This window comes from Alexandromys fortis, unplaced genomic scaffold, assembly GCF_014885135.2.
Source record: "Alexandromys fortis isolate MF-2015 unplaced genomic scaffold, M_Fortis_MF-2015_v1.1 scaffold_382, whole genome shotgun sequence".
Taxonomy (NCBI): Eukaryota; Metazoa; Chordata; class Mammalia; order Rodentia; family Cricetidae; genus Alexandromys; species Alexandromys fortis.
Genome location: NW_026068256.1, coordinates 106,567 through 124,090, shown reverse-complemented (window position 1 = coordinate 124,090; position 17,524 = coordinate 106,567). Strand labels below are relative to the sequence as shown.

Genomic DNA, 17,524 nt, shown 5'->3' with positions numbered 1-17,524 from the left:
CAAATGAGCCATTTTCTAGAGGAGCCGAAATGTACTTAAAGGAAACCCAAATCAACTTAGAAAGAATTCTCACTGGCCTTCATATGGACACTGTTTAAAGGCAACTTGGTATTTTCTTAGATATTTCTCAACCAGCAGGATAAACTATGTTATTCGACGACAATATACAGAGAGTTTTCCCTCTCCACAAACACCCAGGCTAAGCAATCAAGGCCCAGGAGTCCCTCAGCCGCTTTTGGCTTCTAAAAGTCTGCTTCCTTCTCTCTCTCTCTCTCTCTCTCTCTCTCTCTCTCTCTCTCTCTCTCTCTCTCTCTCTCTCTCTCTCTCTCTCTCTCTCTCTCTCTTTGTTTCTGAGACAAGGTTTCTCTGTGTAACAGTCCTGGATATCCTGAAACTCACAGAGATTCGCCTATCTAGTCTTCCTGCTGGGATTAAAGAAGTGTGCCACACTGACCAGGGCACGATTTCCAGAGTAACCCTATAAGCAGGGGACTACAAATTCCTAGGCAATTATTCATTATATTTTCATAGCAAGATTAAAGTACCCCACTTCAAAATCATTCAGCGTATTGTAGTCTGAACAGTAATATGATCACTATTAAGTTGGACTGAACAGTACACTCACAAGATTCTTATCTGTAGTTTTAACTACAGGACCTGAACATGTGACTGACTGAATGCAGACAGTTTTAAATATTACACGTAAGGTTGTTTTCTTTTTCTACCCCCCTTAGACAGAGTCTCACTGTGCAGTCTTAGGACTGGACTAGTAAGCTGAACTTGAATTCACAGAAATACACTTGCCTGTGTTCTCCAAGTGCTAGGACTAAAGGTGTGTGCTACCACACCTGGCTTAAAATGGTATCACAGGAAATGAGCAGATGTGGCGAAGAGAAAGGGAGAGACATATGGTCCTTCCAGACATCTGTGTAGTCAGGAGAGAAAAACATATGAAGGCACCATCTATCTGTGAAGATCAAATCCATGATGCAAGGAGAGGTGCCAGGATGAAGGCCCCCTTGGTGGCATCTTATATACTGGACTTTCAGCTTCTAGAACTAAAGTAAAGCTCTTTGCTGTCTAACCAGGAAGTCTGCGGCACTTTGTTAGGCAGTTCTAGCAAACCAGCACTAGTGCTACTGTGTTATCATCTCATGTCCCCTGCCTGACCTTTAGCTACTCACCAAACAAGACCTCTAGCTCCTCACAACCAGAAAAATAACACAAAAGCCACAATACGAAACATGTAAAATAGTAACAACAACAATAATAGTACAAAGCAAGAGAGCCCCAGAACATTTAGTATGTATTTACACTCTCTCCGTGTGTGTGTGTGTGTGTGTGTGTGTGTGTTGTGTGTGCTGTACACATACCCATGTGAGCACCTGCGGAAGACAGAGGAAGTCTTCTGGCATCTTCCTCTATCATATTCCACCTCAGTTTTTGAGATGGTCTGTTACTGAACATGGCTGTTTGGGCTAAGCTTATTGGATCTGCCTGTGTCCATCCCCCAAAGCCAGGGTTACAGGTACACACTACCATGTGTGCTGGAGAGGCAAACAAAGATCACTCCACTTTCTTACCTTCTAGGACAGACACACCACTTTAGAGTCTTCCATGTACTAATGTGCTAAGGATAGCTTTCATATCACTGCATTATGCAGTTCCTCTGACCTGTGCATGTGCACTGTCTCACTGCAGACGTCAGGTCAGCAACTTTCGACATGATGCTACGGTTTAATCCTGAGCTGAGTGGAATCCAAAGGTCAACTAATTAGTATCAAGTAGATCTGGTCACGACAAGAGTTTATTATAACATTATAGCAGGAAGTTGTTTAGCACACTGAATGTGAGTAAGACTTTAATAAGGCTGAGGTAGAGATCTAACTATAATTTTTCTTTGTTTAAAGGTAAGAATTAAATCATAAGGAATAAAATTTGAAAAAAAGGAATAAAATTTGGGGAGATGCCTCAGTTAGTAAACCACACAAGCACGAGGACCTGAGTCCAGATCCCCAGGAGCAGAATAAAGGGCCAGGTGCAGTAGGGTTATCTATAGCCCCAGTGTTAGGGCTGGAGAGAGAAGGATTCATAGTGCTTACTGGCTACTCAGGCTACCGAATTGATGTGTTCCAGGTTCAGTGAGGGATGCTATCTTAAAAAATAAGGTAGAGTGCTGTTGAGGACTCCACCATAATATACCCCCACATAACATGTACAGGCAACACAAACACCAAAAACTTAGTAATTTGTGCCACTGCAGCTCAAAATCAGAGTGAACATGACAGGCAGGTCAAGTGTTCTACACTGAGCTACACTCTTACCCCACCAATGCTTGGAAATAAACTCATGCTTTAGACTCTAAAGGATTTTCTGAGCAAAATCCTTGGCCTGTTGTGGAAAACCTACACTATGTGCCTTAGGACAAGGAGAAACATGGTATGCACAAGGCTCTGCCAGGTCTGATACTATGATATGCAGCTGAGACAAGGAGGTCCACATTCAGCTGTCAACAGCACACATCTGGATCACCACTGTATTTAAGAGCGCCATGGTCAGGAAGAACTGTGGGATCAACAGCCAGACAGCATGACAACCTCGGGCTATTCTCTAGAGTAAACCTGTCATCCAGACCACAGCCCCTGTATTGTATAGCCTCAATTTTGACTGAAATACTTCCCAAATGTTTCTATCAAAGGGTATTATGATTCATTTAACAAACATTTATTTATCTGAACGCCTCCAAGGAAGGCTATGAAATGATGCACTTGTACATCACCCTACATGATGCACCCTACATACACACATAACTACAAAATAAATGTTAAAAAAAAAAGAATTTTGGGATTCCCAAGGCTGTCATTTAAATCTGTCATTGTAGCTTGATTTTGATACATCTTTAACAAATTCTTGAAAATTGAAAAAAATTAAAAGACTTTGAGTGAGTATACTAACATCAGACTCAGTAAAATAGTAACAAAAATTGTTAGGAAGGTATAAACAGTGGTTCTCAACCTTCCTAACACTGCAACCCTTTAATACAGTTCCTCATGTTAAGGTGACTCCAATAATAAAAGTATTTTCATTGTTACTCCATAACTGTAATTTTGCAATTGTTGTGAATCATAATGCAAACATTTTGGAGACAGAAGTTTGTCAAAGGGATCTTGACCCACAAGTTGAGAACCACTGATACAGAGGGATAATTTAAAGGTCAGTCCACCAGGAAATATACAACTACAATTATATAGAAAATGAAAAGAGAAACCCAGAGACTGGAAGAAAGAAAAAATGTTTTGCAAGTATGTAACCAGTAAAGACATCTTCACAGTATGTAAAGAACTCTTAAATTCAACACTAGAAAGATAAAAATGGGGAGAGGGATTCGGTGTAAGTATGGCATGCTTATTATGACCCTGGACTTGACCCCTCATGGGGTGGGGGGGCCACAAAAATCTACATGGATGACAAAACACATGTAAAAATGGGGGACACAGTAAGTCACTAAGGAAATGCAAGCCAAAGCTATAATGAGGTACCACTTTATACCCATAGGATCACAGAAGAATGATGACAATGGGTAACTGAAATGATGCTGAGGTTCCATCTTAACCCAGAGTGGCTACCATCAAGAAACAAACAACACATATAAGCCCAAATGCTTGTAAGGACACAGGTGGGAAAAGGAATACATTATGTGCACTCAGCTGGTGGGAATGTAAATTAGTTCCAATGCCATGGAAATCAGGATGCAGGTTCTTGAAAAAAAAAAAAAAAACTGCAGTAAGATCCTGATCATCACTTCTAGTTACAGAGTCAAAGGAAGCTAAGTCAGCATGCAACAGAGATACCCCCACACCAATGTGTGGTAATAGGCAAGTCATGCATTTCCTTTGATGTTTTTTAATGAACCAACGGAGCGCGCGTGCACACACACACACACACACACACATACACACACACACAATTTAGCCATAAAGGAAATGAAAGTATACCATTTTCAGGAAAATAGGTAAAAGTGGAATTCATTATATTAAGTATAATTAACCTGGCTGGGAAAGATAAAAATCATATTTCCTTTTACATGCTGAGTCTAGACTGAACAGTAATAACAAAGAAGAAAACATGCAAGCAGAAAAGGACTATTTGGGAAGAAGAATAGAGTCAAAAGGAAGGGAATAAGAGAGTAATGTGCTTGCATGGACTAAGGGGAAAATACTGATATACAGGTATGGAAATCAGATAGTTGAAGTCTATGATATGTAATCAATACATGCTAGTAAAGATGAAGAAAACACTAACATTAGAGAACTGTTGGTGAAAATGTGAAGAAACTCGTACAATGCTGGTGAGAACGTAAAATGGTACAGATGCCTTGGAAAACAGTGGCAATTCTTAAAATGTTAAATCAAAGAATTACCATATCATCTAGTATTTCTGCTACTGAAGAGAAATAAAAATGTACTCTCACACCAACACTTATACATAAGCATTCACAGCACTGATATTCATAACAGCCAAAATAGCAGCAGCACAGAAAGCCAGAAAAGCTACTCAGCAATAAAAAGAAGTGAAATACACTAACAGGTATGGATGCTGTTAAAAACACAGCAATGAAAACAGACAATGACAAGGGGTCACATCCTAAGAATCACAGCTGGGGTGTCCTGAGCGGGCACATCTAGGGAGATGATGAGTAGTTATTATGGATTGGGAAGTTGGAGCTTTGTGAGTTCAAGAGCAGTCTGGTGTACACAGCAAACTCCAGGACAGCCAGGGCACAGCATAGTGAGACCTTGTCAAACAAAGAAACAAAATGGGCAGAAGAGGTATCTCAGATGTTAAAAGCACTTGTTGCTCTTGCACAGAACCCAAGTTCAGTTCCCAGCACCCATTTGAAGGCTCACATCTATCTGTAGCTCTGATGTCTTCTGATCTCCCAGGCACAAAACTAGTGCTCCAGTCTTCTCACTGTAAACCAGGAAGTTCACCAAAGAGACCCTTAACACCTATACAACAATTCTGTTACTCTCTTTAATACAATGCTAAGATTTGAACTGGTGTAATTTTCTGGAACTAATACAGCAACATGTAGTAGGAAGAGACAGTTCATGTATTTCAACTTTTAAATGTTTATCTTTAAACAAATATATTTCACACGGTGGGAGGGGGGTTCTTTGCATAGTTGGTTCTCTCCTTCCTTTTACATGGATTCAAGGGATCCTGCTGTGGGATAATGCTTTTGTACACTGTAGGGGGAGGGCCTGCTTGTTTGACCTGGCCACCTGGCTAGTTTAGCCCCAAAATAACTACACAGAAATTGTATTCATTAAAACACTGCTTGGCCCATTAGCTCTAGCTATTTACTGGCTAACTCTTATATTAATTTAACCCATTTCTATTAATCTGTATATCACCACATGGATGTGGCTTACTGGCAAAGATTCTAACCAGTGTCTGTCTCAGGTGGAGGATCCATGGCTTCTCCTCTGACTCTGCCTCCTCTCTCCCAGCTTGCCATTTAGTTTTCCCCGCCTACCTAAGGTCTGCCCTATCAACAGGCCAAGGCAATTTCTTTATTCATTAACCAATGAGAGCAACACATAGACAGAAGGACCTCCCACACCAGTACACTGTAAAGATATGTCACTTATATTGGTTTAATAAAACATTGACTGACTAGTAGTCAGGTAAAAAGTATAGCTGGGACAACCAGACTAGGAAAATTCTGGGAAGAGGAATGGCAGAGATGCAATCACGAGCCAGATGTAGAAGTAGTAAGATGAAAATGCCTTACTGAGAAAAGGTATCAAGCCACATGACTAAACATAGACAAGAATTATGGATTAATTTAAGTTGTAAGAGCTAGTTAATAATAAGCCTAAGCTAATAGGCCAAATGGTTTCTAATTAATATAAGCCTCTGTGTGTTTCTCTGGTACTGAAAGACTGGGACTAGAACCAGGTGGGACATAAACTTGTGTCTACAGGATCTGACTTGAATTTCTGAGCTGGTGTAACAAGTGCCTTTATTTGCTGAGCCACTTTAACTGGCCCTAAATGTTTATCTTAATAATAGAGTTCAACCAAAGGTGAAAAAGATACAAAAATGTTAACAGCTCACATGTCCAACAAAAACAGCATGAAGAAAAATTGAACTAAACACTAATATGATGACTACAGAAAATACTTGGGGTGTTGCGTGAAAAGAATCAGTATATAAAGGAACTTTCTAAATGTACACAACTCTGTATATGTGTGTGTGTATGAAAGAAAAGGTAATTTTCACTAATAAAAGTGGTATGAGTTGTAACTCTAAAGATGGCTCTTTTTGTTTTAAATTGTAAGTTTTTTTAAATGTTGATACATGGTATCAGTGGTAATAAAAGATAAAATAGGGGTAAAAACACAAAATATGGATAATATCGATCACTTTGGTAAGGTTCTAAATTGCCATGGCTTCCTAAAAGTGATTAAGAATTGTGTCCTAGCTGGGCGATGGTGGTCCACACCTTTAATCTCAGCACTCAGGAGGCAAGCTCAAGGACAGCACAGTCTACAGAGGGAGTTCCAGGACAGTTCAGGGCTACACAGAAAAACCCTGTCTCAAATAACAAGCAGTCTTAAACTGGGCATGGTGACACATGTCTTTAGTTCCAGTACTTAAGGAGGCAAAGGCAGGTAGGCAGATCTCTGTGAGTTTGAGGCCATCCTGGTCTAAGAGGGAGTTCCAGGACAGCCAGGGTTATATAGACAGACCCTGTCTCAAAGTAAATACATACATAAATAGAAATGTGTCCTATTTTACTCTGCTGGAGAAACATCACACCCGAAAGCGATTCAGTGAAGGCAAGGGTTTATTTATCTGGCTCACAAACCCCGATCACAGTCTATCACTGAATCAGAAACTGAAGCAGAACCAGAGGAATGTTCCTCACTGGCTGGCCCTCCATGCTTGTCAGCTGTTTTCTTACACAACCCAGGACCACTTGTACTACCTGTCCAGGGGTGGCACTGCCCTGGAAGGCTGTACCTTCCCACATCAATCATTAATCAAGAATATGCCCCACAGACTTGCTTACAGGCCAATCTGATGGAGAAGTCATCTAACAGAGGCTCCCTGTTTCCCAGAGGAGTCTAGCTTGTGTTGACAAAACACCACCACCACCAACACCAAACAGAAAAGCCAACAAACCAGCAAAAGAGCTTAGGGCTTCTGTAGACATCTCTGTGGTTAAAACTTTAGTCAGTGTGTGTAAATAGTGATACATCTTTCTTCTACAATGGCTATAATAAAGAACTGAAAGTCTGTGATTTCACAAAGTATCAACATCCAGAAACATTAGGTAGTTCAAAATCCTTTTGCTGATGTATTTATTATTCGTGCTGTTTCATGAAATTTTAACTTAAAATTTCCCAAGCAGCCTTTACTTTCATTTTCATATTTTGTGTGTATGTGTGTTGTGTCTGAGTGTATACCATACGTGTCCTGGTGCCCTCAGAGGCCAGAAGAGGGTGTTGGACCCCTTGGAGCTGGACTTACAACGGGTTCTGGAAACCAAAGCATCAAGTGGAAGAGCAGGGAATGCTCTTGGCTGTTAGCCATTCTCTCCAGGCCACAGCCTTCATTTTTGGTTGTGTCAGCCACACAATGATCTGAATTACACACCCACTATAGCTCCTTCAACGGAAGATTGTCTGAGAAGGGGACATCTGTCTGTCTTCTTTATGTTTTCTTCCTAGTCATATGACTGAGTGCTAGGATGAGTATGTAGTCATCAGGATCCAGTCTCAGCACTCCCAAAGGCAACAGGGAGAAAGAAGACTTGGTAATTTACCACACTCAACTCGAGTAACAGGGTGAGTTACATGAAATGGTTTCCGAAGGTTTAAAAAAAGTCTATTATTAGCAATTTGTAGGGATCAACCTATGCCAAAGCTTTTGTAGTAAGGGAAAATTAACTTCTATAAAGATGCTAGTCACGAAGCAGTTCTTCAGGACAAGGAGAACTTTACCAGCTCCATGAGCACAGCTGCACTCTGGTTTACACTTTGATTTGGAGTTAGAGAAACAAACAAACATAACAGTGACTATTATTCATTTTGCAGCATGTATTTTTTTTGTATTCGAATTGTCTAAATTTTGATCCCTGTGGTATAGAAAATCACTGTCAGCTCCCCTTATAGCCTTCCCAATAAGCTCAATTTTTCTGAGTCACTCACTATCTGCGGACCTAGTTTTAAGCAATTAGTTTTTCCACATTTGCATTAATATGCTAAAGTCCTAAGTTTAATGTGTTAAACATGATTAACAGCAGTCAACCAAAGAACAAATATTAGAATTACCCGCTGGAACTCAAGTCCTTACAAAACCCTTTTCTCTCCACAGAGCAATGTTCCTTCTACCTGTAAATGAAAACAACCCCATGGAGAATATCTTACCTGAAACTACCATAGACTATCAGAAGAATGGAAATCAGAAATGTCGACACTTGACTGGAATCCACCAGGGAATAGGCCCTAGAGAAATAAAGAGGACAAATATTAACTCACAGGCTGCAGGTGCTCAAGGAGTTCACAGTCCCTGTATTTACTAAGTGAAATGTATGTTAGCATTAGCAACACAAACCATTAAAACAAGATATGCTAGCTTACCACACGGGACACACCGAGAGCTTCATAGCATTGTTAGGTAACATTCTTAGGATGTTCAAAGATAATGGTGTAAAAACTTCACCTCTGTATGATGATACATAACACATTTGTAACATCCACTACCAACTTAAACCTATCCAATAAAAAAAATCTCAGTGCTTATGCTTTTATGTGTTTACAATGAATAACCAATAGTCCTATGTTGGTTTGAATTAATGATAAGGTAAAAACTACATCTCTCCTCGATTCCTTTTCTTATTTTCTAGTGTCTACTGATTATTGTCATCTGGATGTGGTAGGGAGGATCTAAAACTAATTACTATCTTATACTTTGTATTCAATTGCCTGAAAAAACTGACATCTTCCTGATGGCTGCTTCTCTTCTGACCTGGATGGATGGCAGCCCTGCAATTTCATACCCTTCACCTCCAGTCCCACCATCAATGCCTTAGCTCCCATGCTCAACTACGCAAACTCTTATTATTTTTTTTTTTTCGAGACAGGGTTTCTCTGTGGTTTTGGAGCCTGTCCTGGAACTAGCTCTTGTAGACCAGGCTGGTCTCGAACTCACAGAGATCCGCCTGCCTCTGCCTCCCAAGTGCTGGGATTAAAGGCGTGCGCCACCATCGCCCAGCGCAAACTCTTATTTTCAAGCATCTCCAGGAACTCACCATTTACACTACCCAGTCCTGGGCAGAACAGTATCTTTATCACCATTATTATTATTTCTCTTTTTTATTCAGCAAAAAGAGTTCTCTCTATGTAGCCCTGACTGTCCTGGAACTCACTACTGTAGATCAGGCTGGCCTCAAACTCAGAGATCCTTCTGCCTCTGTCTCCAAAGTGTTGGGACTAAAGGTGTGCACCACCAGATAGATTCTGTTGTGTTGAGGGCTGAACTCAGTACATTGTAAGCATTTGAAATAAGTGCTCTATCACTCAACGACATTCCCAGCACACTAATTCTGACAATTTAATGATGCGTATGAGCCAGGTATTCTGAGAGTGAGCCACTTAGGGAATGAGACTTCTTCCCTTTTTCCCCTCAACCTAAGTGAATGTAATTGTGGGCAGTGCTGCAGAGGAGAAAGAACAGACATTGCATGTAAGGGTAGCAGGTGGACCCCCTCTAAGAATAGGGCGGAAAGAGGTGAATGAAACACATAATCTACAATAAACAGGATCTGGTTGAGTGTGGGAACCAAGAGAGGACAACCTGGGGATGATTCCCAGGTTTCTACTGACTATCTGAGTTGTACTACTCAGAAAAAGAGCAAAACAAAGGCGGGAGAGTCAGAGCGAAGTTTTGAGTACACTGACAGCAAGATGTACATGTGCAGAAGCTTATGGCATCCTCTAAATGAGTCCACAGGTGTGCACAAGTGTGTCCTAACAGCAGTGGGAAACGGCCAGAGATGACGGTGGCCTGAGGACCCTCCAAATCTGAACATCAGTTAGGAGGACCACAGGAAAGAAAATCAAAATGGAGAAAGAGAAGGAGTCAAGGACAACTGTCACTTTAATGAGGGAGTAGGGTTAGATTATGCTGAGCTTTAATCCTGTGGTCATTGGAAGCTGGCTAACCAATCTCTTTACACATCATTTTTCCCATCTGCAACAGCAGCACTCTACAGAGCTATCACTGGTTAAGATGAGCAAGTCACAGTATATAGCACATTTACTCAATGTTGTCCGTGTCACATGGAGTGGTAACCTCAACAAAGAGTGCTCTAACGAAGTGATGAATATCAAATAGGAACTGGTAAGAAATTCAAGTTAAGAAAAATAGAGCTAAGACTCCCTGACTTACTCCCTCCCTCCCTCTCCCTTCCCTCCCCCGTGTGTGTGTGTGTGTGTGTGTGTGTGTGTGTGTGTGTGTGTAATAGGAGAACAGGATTGCAGTTTTATAAAGATGGGAGATACTCCACCCTTTCTGCATGCTGACTACTTCCTAGTGAGGAGGAAAGGCTGTATGTCCTCTGACCTTTAGTTAGGTATGGTGGTGCACATCTGCAATCCTAGTACTCACTTCAGATGTGGAAGTTCAAGAATCAGATGTTCAAGACCATCCTTGGCTACAAAGTGAAGTCTGATCTACTGGAGATGCTCCCAATGCCATGCTCCCATTCAAAGCATACAATAAAAACTTCATGTTAAGACATAAGGGTCCACAGGCAGTGTATCTTTAGAAATAATCATTACATTTATTTATTTACTTTTGTGTGTATGTGTACACGTAGGTATATGAGACCCTTAGGATACAATTTTTTCATTCCATTATGTGGAATCATCTCTGGAGATTATCTCTGGTCATTGCTTATCAGCAGCCAGTGCCTTTACCTGCTGAGTCATCTGGCCAACCCTGCAGTCAGTTTCTGAGCAGCAGCTATTATAGATATATCAAACACTTATGGGTATTTAAAACAAACAAAGTTTAGTCAGAAGTTCATAGCTTAGATGGCTCCAACCTTAAGTAAATCAAAACCTGATAGCATATTACCCAATCAGAAACTGTCAACTAATGTCTAACTGGAACTTTCCACTTTAACCAATAAAAAACTTTTTTTTTTGTTTTGCTTTTGGAAATACGTTATTTAAACCAGATGTGGTGATTCATGCCTGTAGTCCCAGCACTTGGAAGGGGAGTCAGGAAAATCAGAAGTCTAAGGTCATTTTTAGTTACCTAGAGAGTTCAATGACAGCTTGGCTAGAAAATGTCTCAAAGATATTAGCTTGTTTTTGAGAGAAAGTCTGTGTATCCCTGGCTGCTCTGAACTCCCCGTGTAGACCCTCTTGCCCACCTGAACTGTCATCAGTGGGGCTCCCAGATTAAATGACACGTTAAAAGACCTAAACCCATCCTTTGATAAGTAAAATATGCATTCTTAAAATATAAAATGCTTCAAGGGAAAAAAAGAAGGTAAGAGAGACCTAAACCAAAACAACAGCAACAACAAAACCAGGGGGAAATAGTTAAGTTAGAATAACAAGTACAGAGAATTTTATTATGGTCTTCCACTTTTTGCATATGTTTGAAAATTTCAATAATAAAATTTTGTTTTTAGAGTCATGACTGAGAAGATGGCTTGGTGAGTAAAGGTGTCTGCAGCCAAGCCTGTTAATATGAGTTCAATCCCCATGTCCCCTATGGTGGAAGGAGAACCTACGCCTACAAGCTGTCCTCTGACTGTCCACAAACATAGACTCACATAATAAAATTTAAAAAAGAAAAAAAATCTAATTTGATTACTGCTAGTTCTCTCTTCTTTCTTATTGGGGATTGAACCCAGGACGCTATACATGCCAGGCGAGCACACAGAGCCACAGCCCTACTCTGGCAAAACCTAAGGCAAAGTCTTTGATTATAATTAGAAGTAGGAGGGTTGGCAAGACAGCTAAGCTGGTAAACTAGACCCAAATTCAGGTCCCTTGAAAGAACAGCCTGATCTCAACTGCCAACTCACCTCGCCGATCCTGGTTGTTCTCCCCACCCCTATCCCTTATGGACAAAAAAACTGGACCTGTTTCAAATTCTACTCCAGCTGATGGAGTGATGCCTCAGCACTTTAGAGTACTTGATACTCTCTAGAGGATCTGGGCTAGGTGCTTAGCACCTAAGGGGTAGCAGTGGGTCCAGCGGATCCGATATCCTCAGACCTCTGTGGGCACCAAGCACACTTGTGATGCACATACATAAAAGCAGGCAAAACACTCATACACATAAAATAAATAAAACTATAAAACTTCTGCTAGAGCAAACTACTCTGTGTACAGACTCTTGAAAGCTGTACTCAGGCTGAAACTTGTGAGAGTGGAGCAGGAAATGAACCGCGTGTGCGATGTGACAGGCTGTACCACACTGCCTAAAGAGATGGTACACCATTTTGCACTCGCACCAGAAATGGATTCAAATTCCTGTTCCCTTAAACTCTGCCAAGGCTGCCGTGCTTGAAAACTGCTATGCTAGTATGATTTACATTTGCACTGAATTTCTGATGTAGTTACAATTTAAAATTTGGTTGAAAATGAGGTTAGGCAGCGGCTTGTATGGTTTTTGTAGGTGTTTTGGAAAGCAGTTTAAAATTGTTCTTTTTCCCTGACTAGAGATGTAACAAAGTTCTCCTCGGGGCTGGCTTTTTGATGGTGGTTTAAGGCAATGACTTGGCTTTTGTAGTCTTGCTTTTTTGAAGCATACTGTTATTATTTAAAAGTAATAATAACTCAGGCAAGCAGGAGAAAGGGGGTGGGAAGGAGACAGCTCTGTCAAGAAAATAGGCGGGTGGTTGGGGAATTCTAGGAAATTTTGCCCAGCAACCTTATTCCAGAGCCTCTTCCTGTCCTCCATCTCAGACTGTCAGAGAATTCTTGTACCTTGAGCCCTTTGGTGGGTCTGTTCCCAAAGACTTTGAATGTACATTAAAGAAAGAACTATGCTGTTTTCTGAAATAAACAAATCCTTATGAAATGTGAAGCAATTACATACATTTGAAACATGCCCAAATCAGGTTGGCCTATTATATTTTACACAGATGGGAAAACTTGGCCAGTGACGTCTTGATGCCTGTCAGGTGCTGATATTTGAGGCTAAGTTATAAAAAGCATGGATTCTCTAATCCTATCCTACTAGGCCTTTGCTTTAATAGACAAAGCCAAGAAGTACTCTAATATCCAAGACGTTGTTGTGTGTCCTAAGAACGCCAGGACCATGCTGGACTTTAGAAACTTAGGCAGTTAAAATCTATTTCGAGCTCCTTTACCAGCGAGTGTGTGTAACACTAAAAAGTTCTGCTAAGCCAAAACACAGAAAGCACTATTGAGTAATGTGTCCCACGCATCAGTACAATGAAAAGCATTCTTGTCCATCAACAAACCCAGTCCTCCTATTCCAGCTCTGAAGAGTGCTGCCTCAGACCAGCCACCCACTTTTCAGCTGTGTGACGAATTACACTCCTAAAACTGAGGACTCTGAAGTTAAGCTTTTATTTGGTAAGTGGGAGTTTATGATATTTACTCTATTAGAAATGGAATAACTTGATTATATATAAACCTGTAATTAGAGAACTTGGGATGTGGAGGCAGAAGTTCAGGAACCGTCTAGACCAACTGATACCATCTCAAAACAAAACAAAACAAAATACCCCAAGATAGGGGGCTGGAGAGATGGCTCAGTAGTTAAGAGCATTGCCTGCTCTTCCAAAGGTCCTGAGTTCAATTCCCAGCAACCACATGGTGGCTCACAACCATCTGTAATGAGGTCTGGCGCCCTCTTCTGGCCTGCAGACATACACACAGAATATTGTATACATAATAAATAAATAAATATTAAAAAAATACCCCAAGATATTGAAAAGTTTAAAATATTCGTTAATTTATTTAAAATAAAATTACTGTATGTGAACATAAATAACACCTTTTCTGAACAACACAAAACTAAAAAGGGCCTTCCTTCACGCCTTTGTAAGCTTCCCCATGTCTGACCTGGAACACAGCTGGATATTCTGTGTGTATACTTCACATACTGCCACATGTTGTCAGGCTTGAACTCTATGGGAAAAACCCAGCCAAAAAAAAAAATCAGGCATGCAGTGGGTATTTAAACAACTTTTTCAAACAATGGGGGTGAGACAGTTTTCTCTGATGTTCATAGGGTGATTTGTTGCTTTTTATTTATTAAGACAGGGTCTCACTACAGACTTTAGGTTAGCCTTGAAATCACAATCCTCTTGCCGCAGCCTCTGGGATTGCAGGCATGAACCACCACACTTGACTACAGCGGTTTTCTTAAAGGTGAGGAGAACTGAAACTCTGTTAATAGAGTAACCACAATGACAAGGATAGATTACATCTGAATTGGATGGCCTATTTAGTACTTTGGATAATGTTTTTATCCACAGAAGGTTTTGTAAGATGATGCAAGCAATATATAAGCGGTTGCTGCACTAAATTCATACAGTTCTGAAAGTTGTTCAGTTTTCCTTATACAATATTTGAAAAAGGCGATGGTGGTGCACGCCTTTAATCCCAGCACTTGGGAGGCAGAGGCAGGCGGATCTCTGTGAGTTCGAGACTAGCCTGGTCTACAAAGCTAGTTCTAGGACAGGATCCAAAGCCACAGAGAAACCCTGTCTCAAAAAACCAAAAAAAAAAAAAATCCTGTTAATGCCATTCCTGAAGCTGGTGGCAGTAGATAAAAATCCCCCAATCTCTAATTTCTATTTGAAAGCTCAAATTTTACCATCAGCCAGGCTTATTTTGCTTTGAAGAACTGATAGTTTAACTTTAGTGTTATTCTTTCAAGTAAAAATGGCATCTTCCCCAAAAGAACAGATAATGTCTACCCCAGCTAGTGTCACACGGCTGCACAGGTACTCTGCTAAAGATGAGCAATGACACTGTCATATGCACAGATGCTTTGTGGGAACTTCCCACTTTCTCGTTAAAAAGTGTACAAGGATTGAGACTTACTTAAGGAATCTTTACTGCTTCATCAAGAACATTCTAGGATAAATTGGCTTTAAAAACAAAAACAAAAGCTGCATGCCCGCTGAACAACACCAAGATTAGTACTACAGTAAGGTGCCACTGGGTTCAAGGGACCTAAATTTTTAGGTGCCACTGAGTTGTGAACCACACAGTGGGACTTTCTGGTGGGTAGGTTAGTCCAAACAATATAGGTCACTAACACCTACATTTTCAGTATATTTGTTCACGTTGTGTGTATATACAGATGCATATGTGTAGGAGTGCATGTGCAGGAGAGTCTGGTATGAAGGTCAGTGGACAACTTGCAGGGGTTGGTGTTTTCCTTCTACCATGTATGTTCTGGAGAGAATTGACCAGAGGATCGAGGTCTGACTCCCAGTACTCACACAATGGCATCTATAATCCCAGTTCCAGAGGATCCAGCACCCTCTACCCTCCAAAGACATAAGGCACACTCACAAAGCACAGACATACAGGTGAGCAAAACGTTCAGACACATCAACAAGCCTAAAAATAAATTTTAATGATTAAAAAGATTGTTGGGCACGTCAGTAAGCAACTTTATCTGGCAAGCAATTTTTCAGCCCAAGCATTTTGTTGTTGTTCTTTTCGCCTTTTTTTTTTTTTTTTTTTTTTGGTTGTTGCTGTTTTAAGACAGGGTTTTTCTGTGTGGCCCTGAAGGTTAGGCTGGTCTTGAACTCAGATATCTACCGGCCTCTGCTTCCCAAGTGCTGGGATTAAAGGTGTGGTGGCCTGGCTAGCCCAATCATTTTGATTTAAACAATCTGTCTAACATAATGCCCATAAAGGGAACCCTGACTGCTCTTTGGACTGGAGAGGGAGAGGAAAAGGAGTGGGGGAAGGGGAGAGGAGTAGGGGAAGGGGGAGGGAAATGGGAGGCAGGGAGGAGGCAGAATTTTTTTCAATAATAATAAAAAAAAATACATAATGCCCATAATTATTTTCCTTCTTTTTTTTTTAAGGGAAAAATCCCAATATGAACCATACCACATAGTGACATTTTGATCAAAAAAATCACGGACTGTTCAATTTTGTGCAAGTACAAGTAGTGATGTCAGCACAGTGGCAAACTTCCAGTGAGTACTTTTCAAAACAGTTACACAAGGAGTGACTGACTGTATTCTAAGCTTGACAGAACCAGGATCTTATCAAATAAAAATTTAACAAATCAATCATTTATATGCAAAGTACAAAAAAATGAGCAAGAGCCCAATCTTGCGAGGACACATGATACAAAGCAGCAGAATGAAGTTGAGGGAGAAAGAAACAGCTATGGGATGGGTTACCACATTTCAGGAAATCAGCAAACTACAGGCAATTACTACATCCCAATAGACAAAGACAAGTCCAATTCTCTATGTAGTGTTGAGGCTGCCACTTCAGCACTTCAACCACTGAGTATTTGTGACAGACACCATATGGCTCACGAAGCTCCAAACGTTTACTATTTGAACAGACACTGCTATGTCCTCTTGTTTTCTCAACAAGGACACTGGCTAAAACTGCCGCTAAGTTAAAGGACAACCTCTTCGTTCTTCCCTGTGGGCTAATTTTTACAGTGAATACAATCTGTTAAGCAGAACCATATACTATTGCATGGTGCATTTAGCGGGAGAGATGAGTGGATTTTCTTTCACAAAGGTAGTATTGGTGTGTAAGCCTTAAACCCACATGGCCACTCTGTACACAAGAACTGTGTGTATGAACTAGCAGCAATCCTCAGCATCCTCGAGTCAGACCATGATAAGATGGTGTTGCTAAGTATCAAAATATCATCATTCCTTCACAAGTATCAAGCAATTTATTATTTTTCTTACAATTTTAAATATTATCTTATATTTTATATTATTTTATTATCAAGCAGGACTATCAGATACTAAATGGAAAGAACATATACAAAGTAAACTATATGTTAACAGCTGCATTTACCAGGACTAACATGGCAAAAAAAGATTACTTCCATCAATCATACCAATGACCAAGCAAATTCAGATGAAAAAAAAAAGTATAGTCTCCAAGGCAATAGAAATGAGCTAGAATTGTTTTACACAAGTACTTTATGGGTAGCCTGCGGAAGGTGAGAATGAATCCACGCAGCAGAAGACCGCACATGAAGGTCCATGTTACAACTTCAACTCTTTCCTACGATGACGCTCTACCTCCTCAAGTCACAGATGCAAAAGCATGCACATTCTAATTGTGATTTGAGAAAATATCCAGTATTAAAGACTTTACTACATTGACTATAACAAACACACGGCAAAGAAACATTTAGGGCATCGATTTCCAAAAAAGTGCAAACTGGAAGAAAACAGTGCACATATCACACTGTTCAAATGATCTATTCACGGGGGGGGGGGGGGGGG

At 40.5% G+C, this 17,524-nt stretch overlaps 1 protein-coding gene across 1 annotated transcript in view; it reads right to left on the bottom strand.

The window, feature by feature from the left end:
* Nucleotides 1–17,524, bottom strand: part of Sppl3 (signal peptide peptidase like 3) — a 101,920-nt gene that overhangs the window by 36,433 nt on the left and 47,963 nt on the right. Inside the window, exon 2 of the mRNA XM_050131541.1 lies at nucleotides 8,442–8,519. Within this exon, the coding sequence (XP_049987498.1) occupies nucleotides 8,442–8,519 (78 nt within the window). The remainder of the gene's footprint in view (nucleotides 1–8,441; nucleotides 8,520–17,524) is intronic.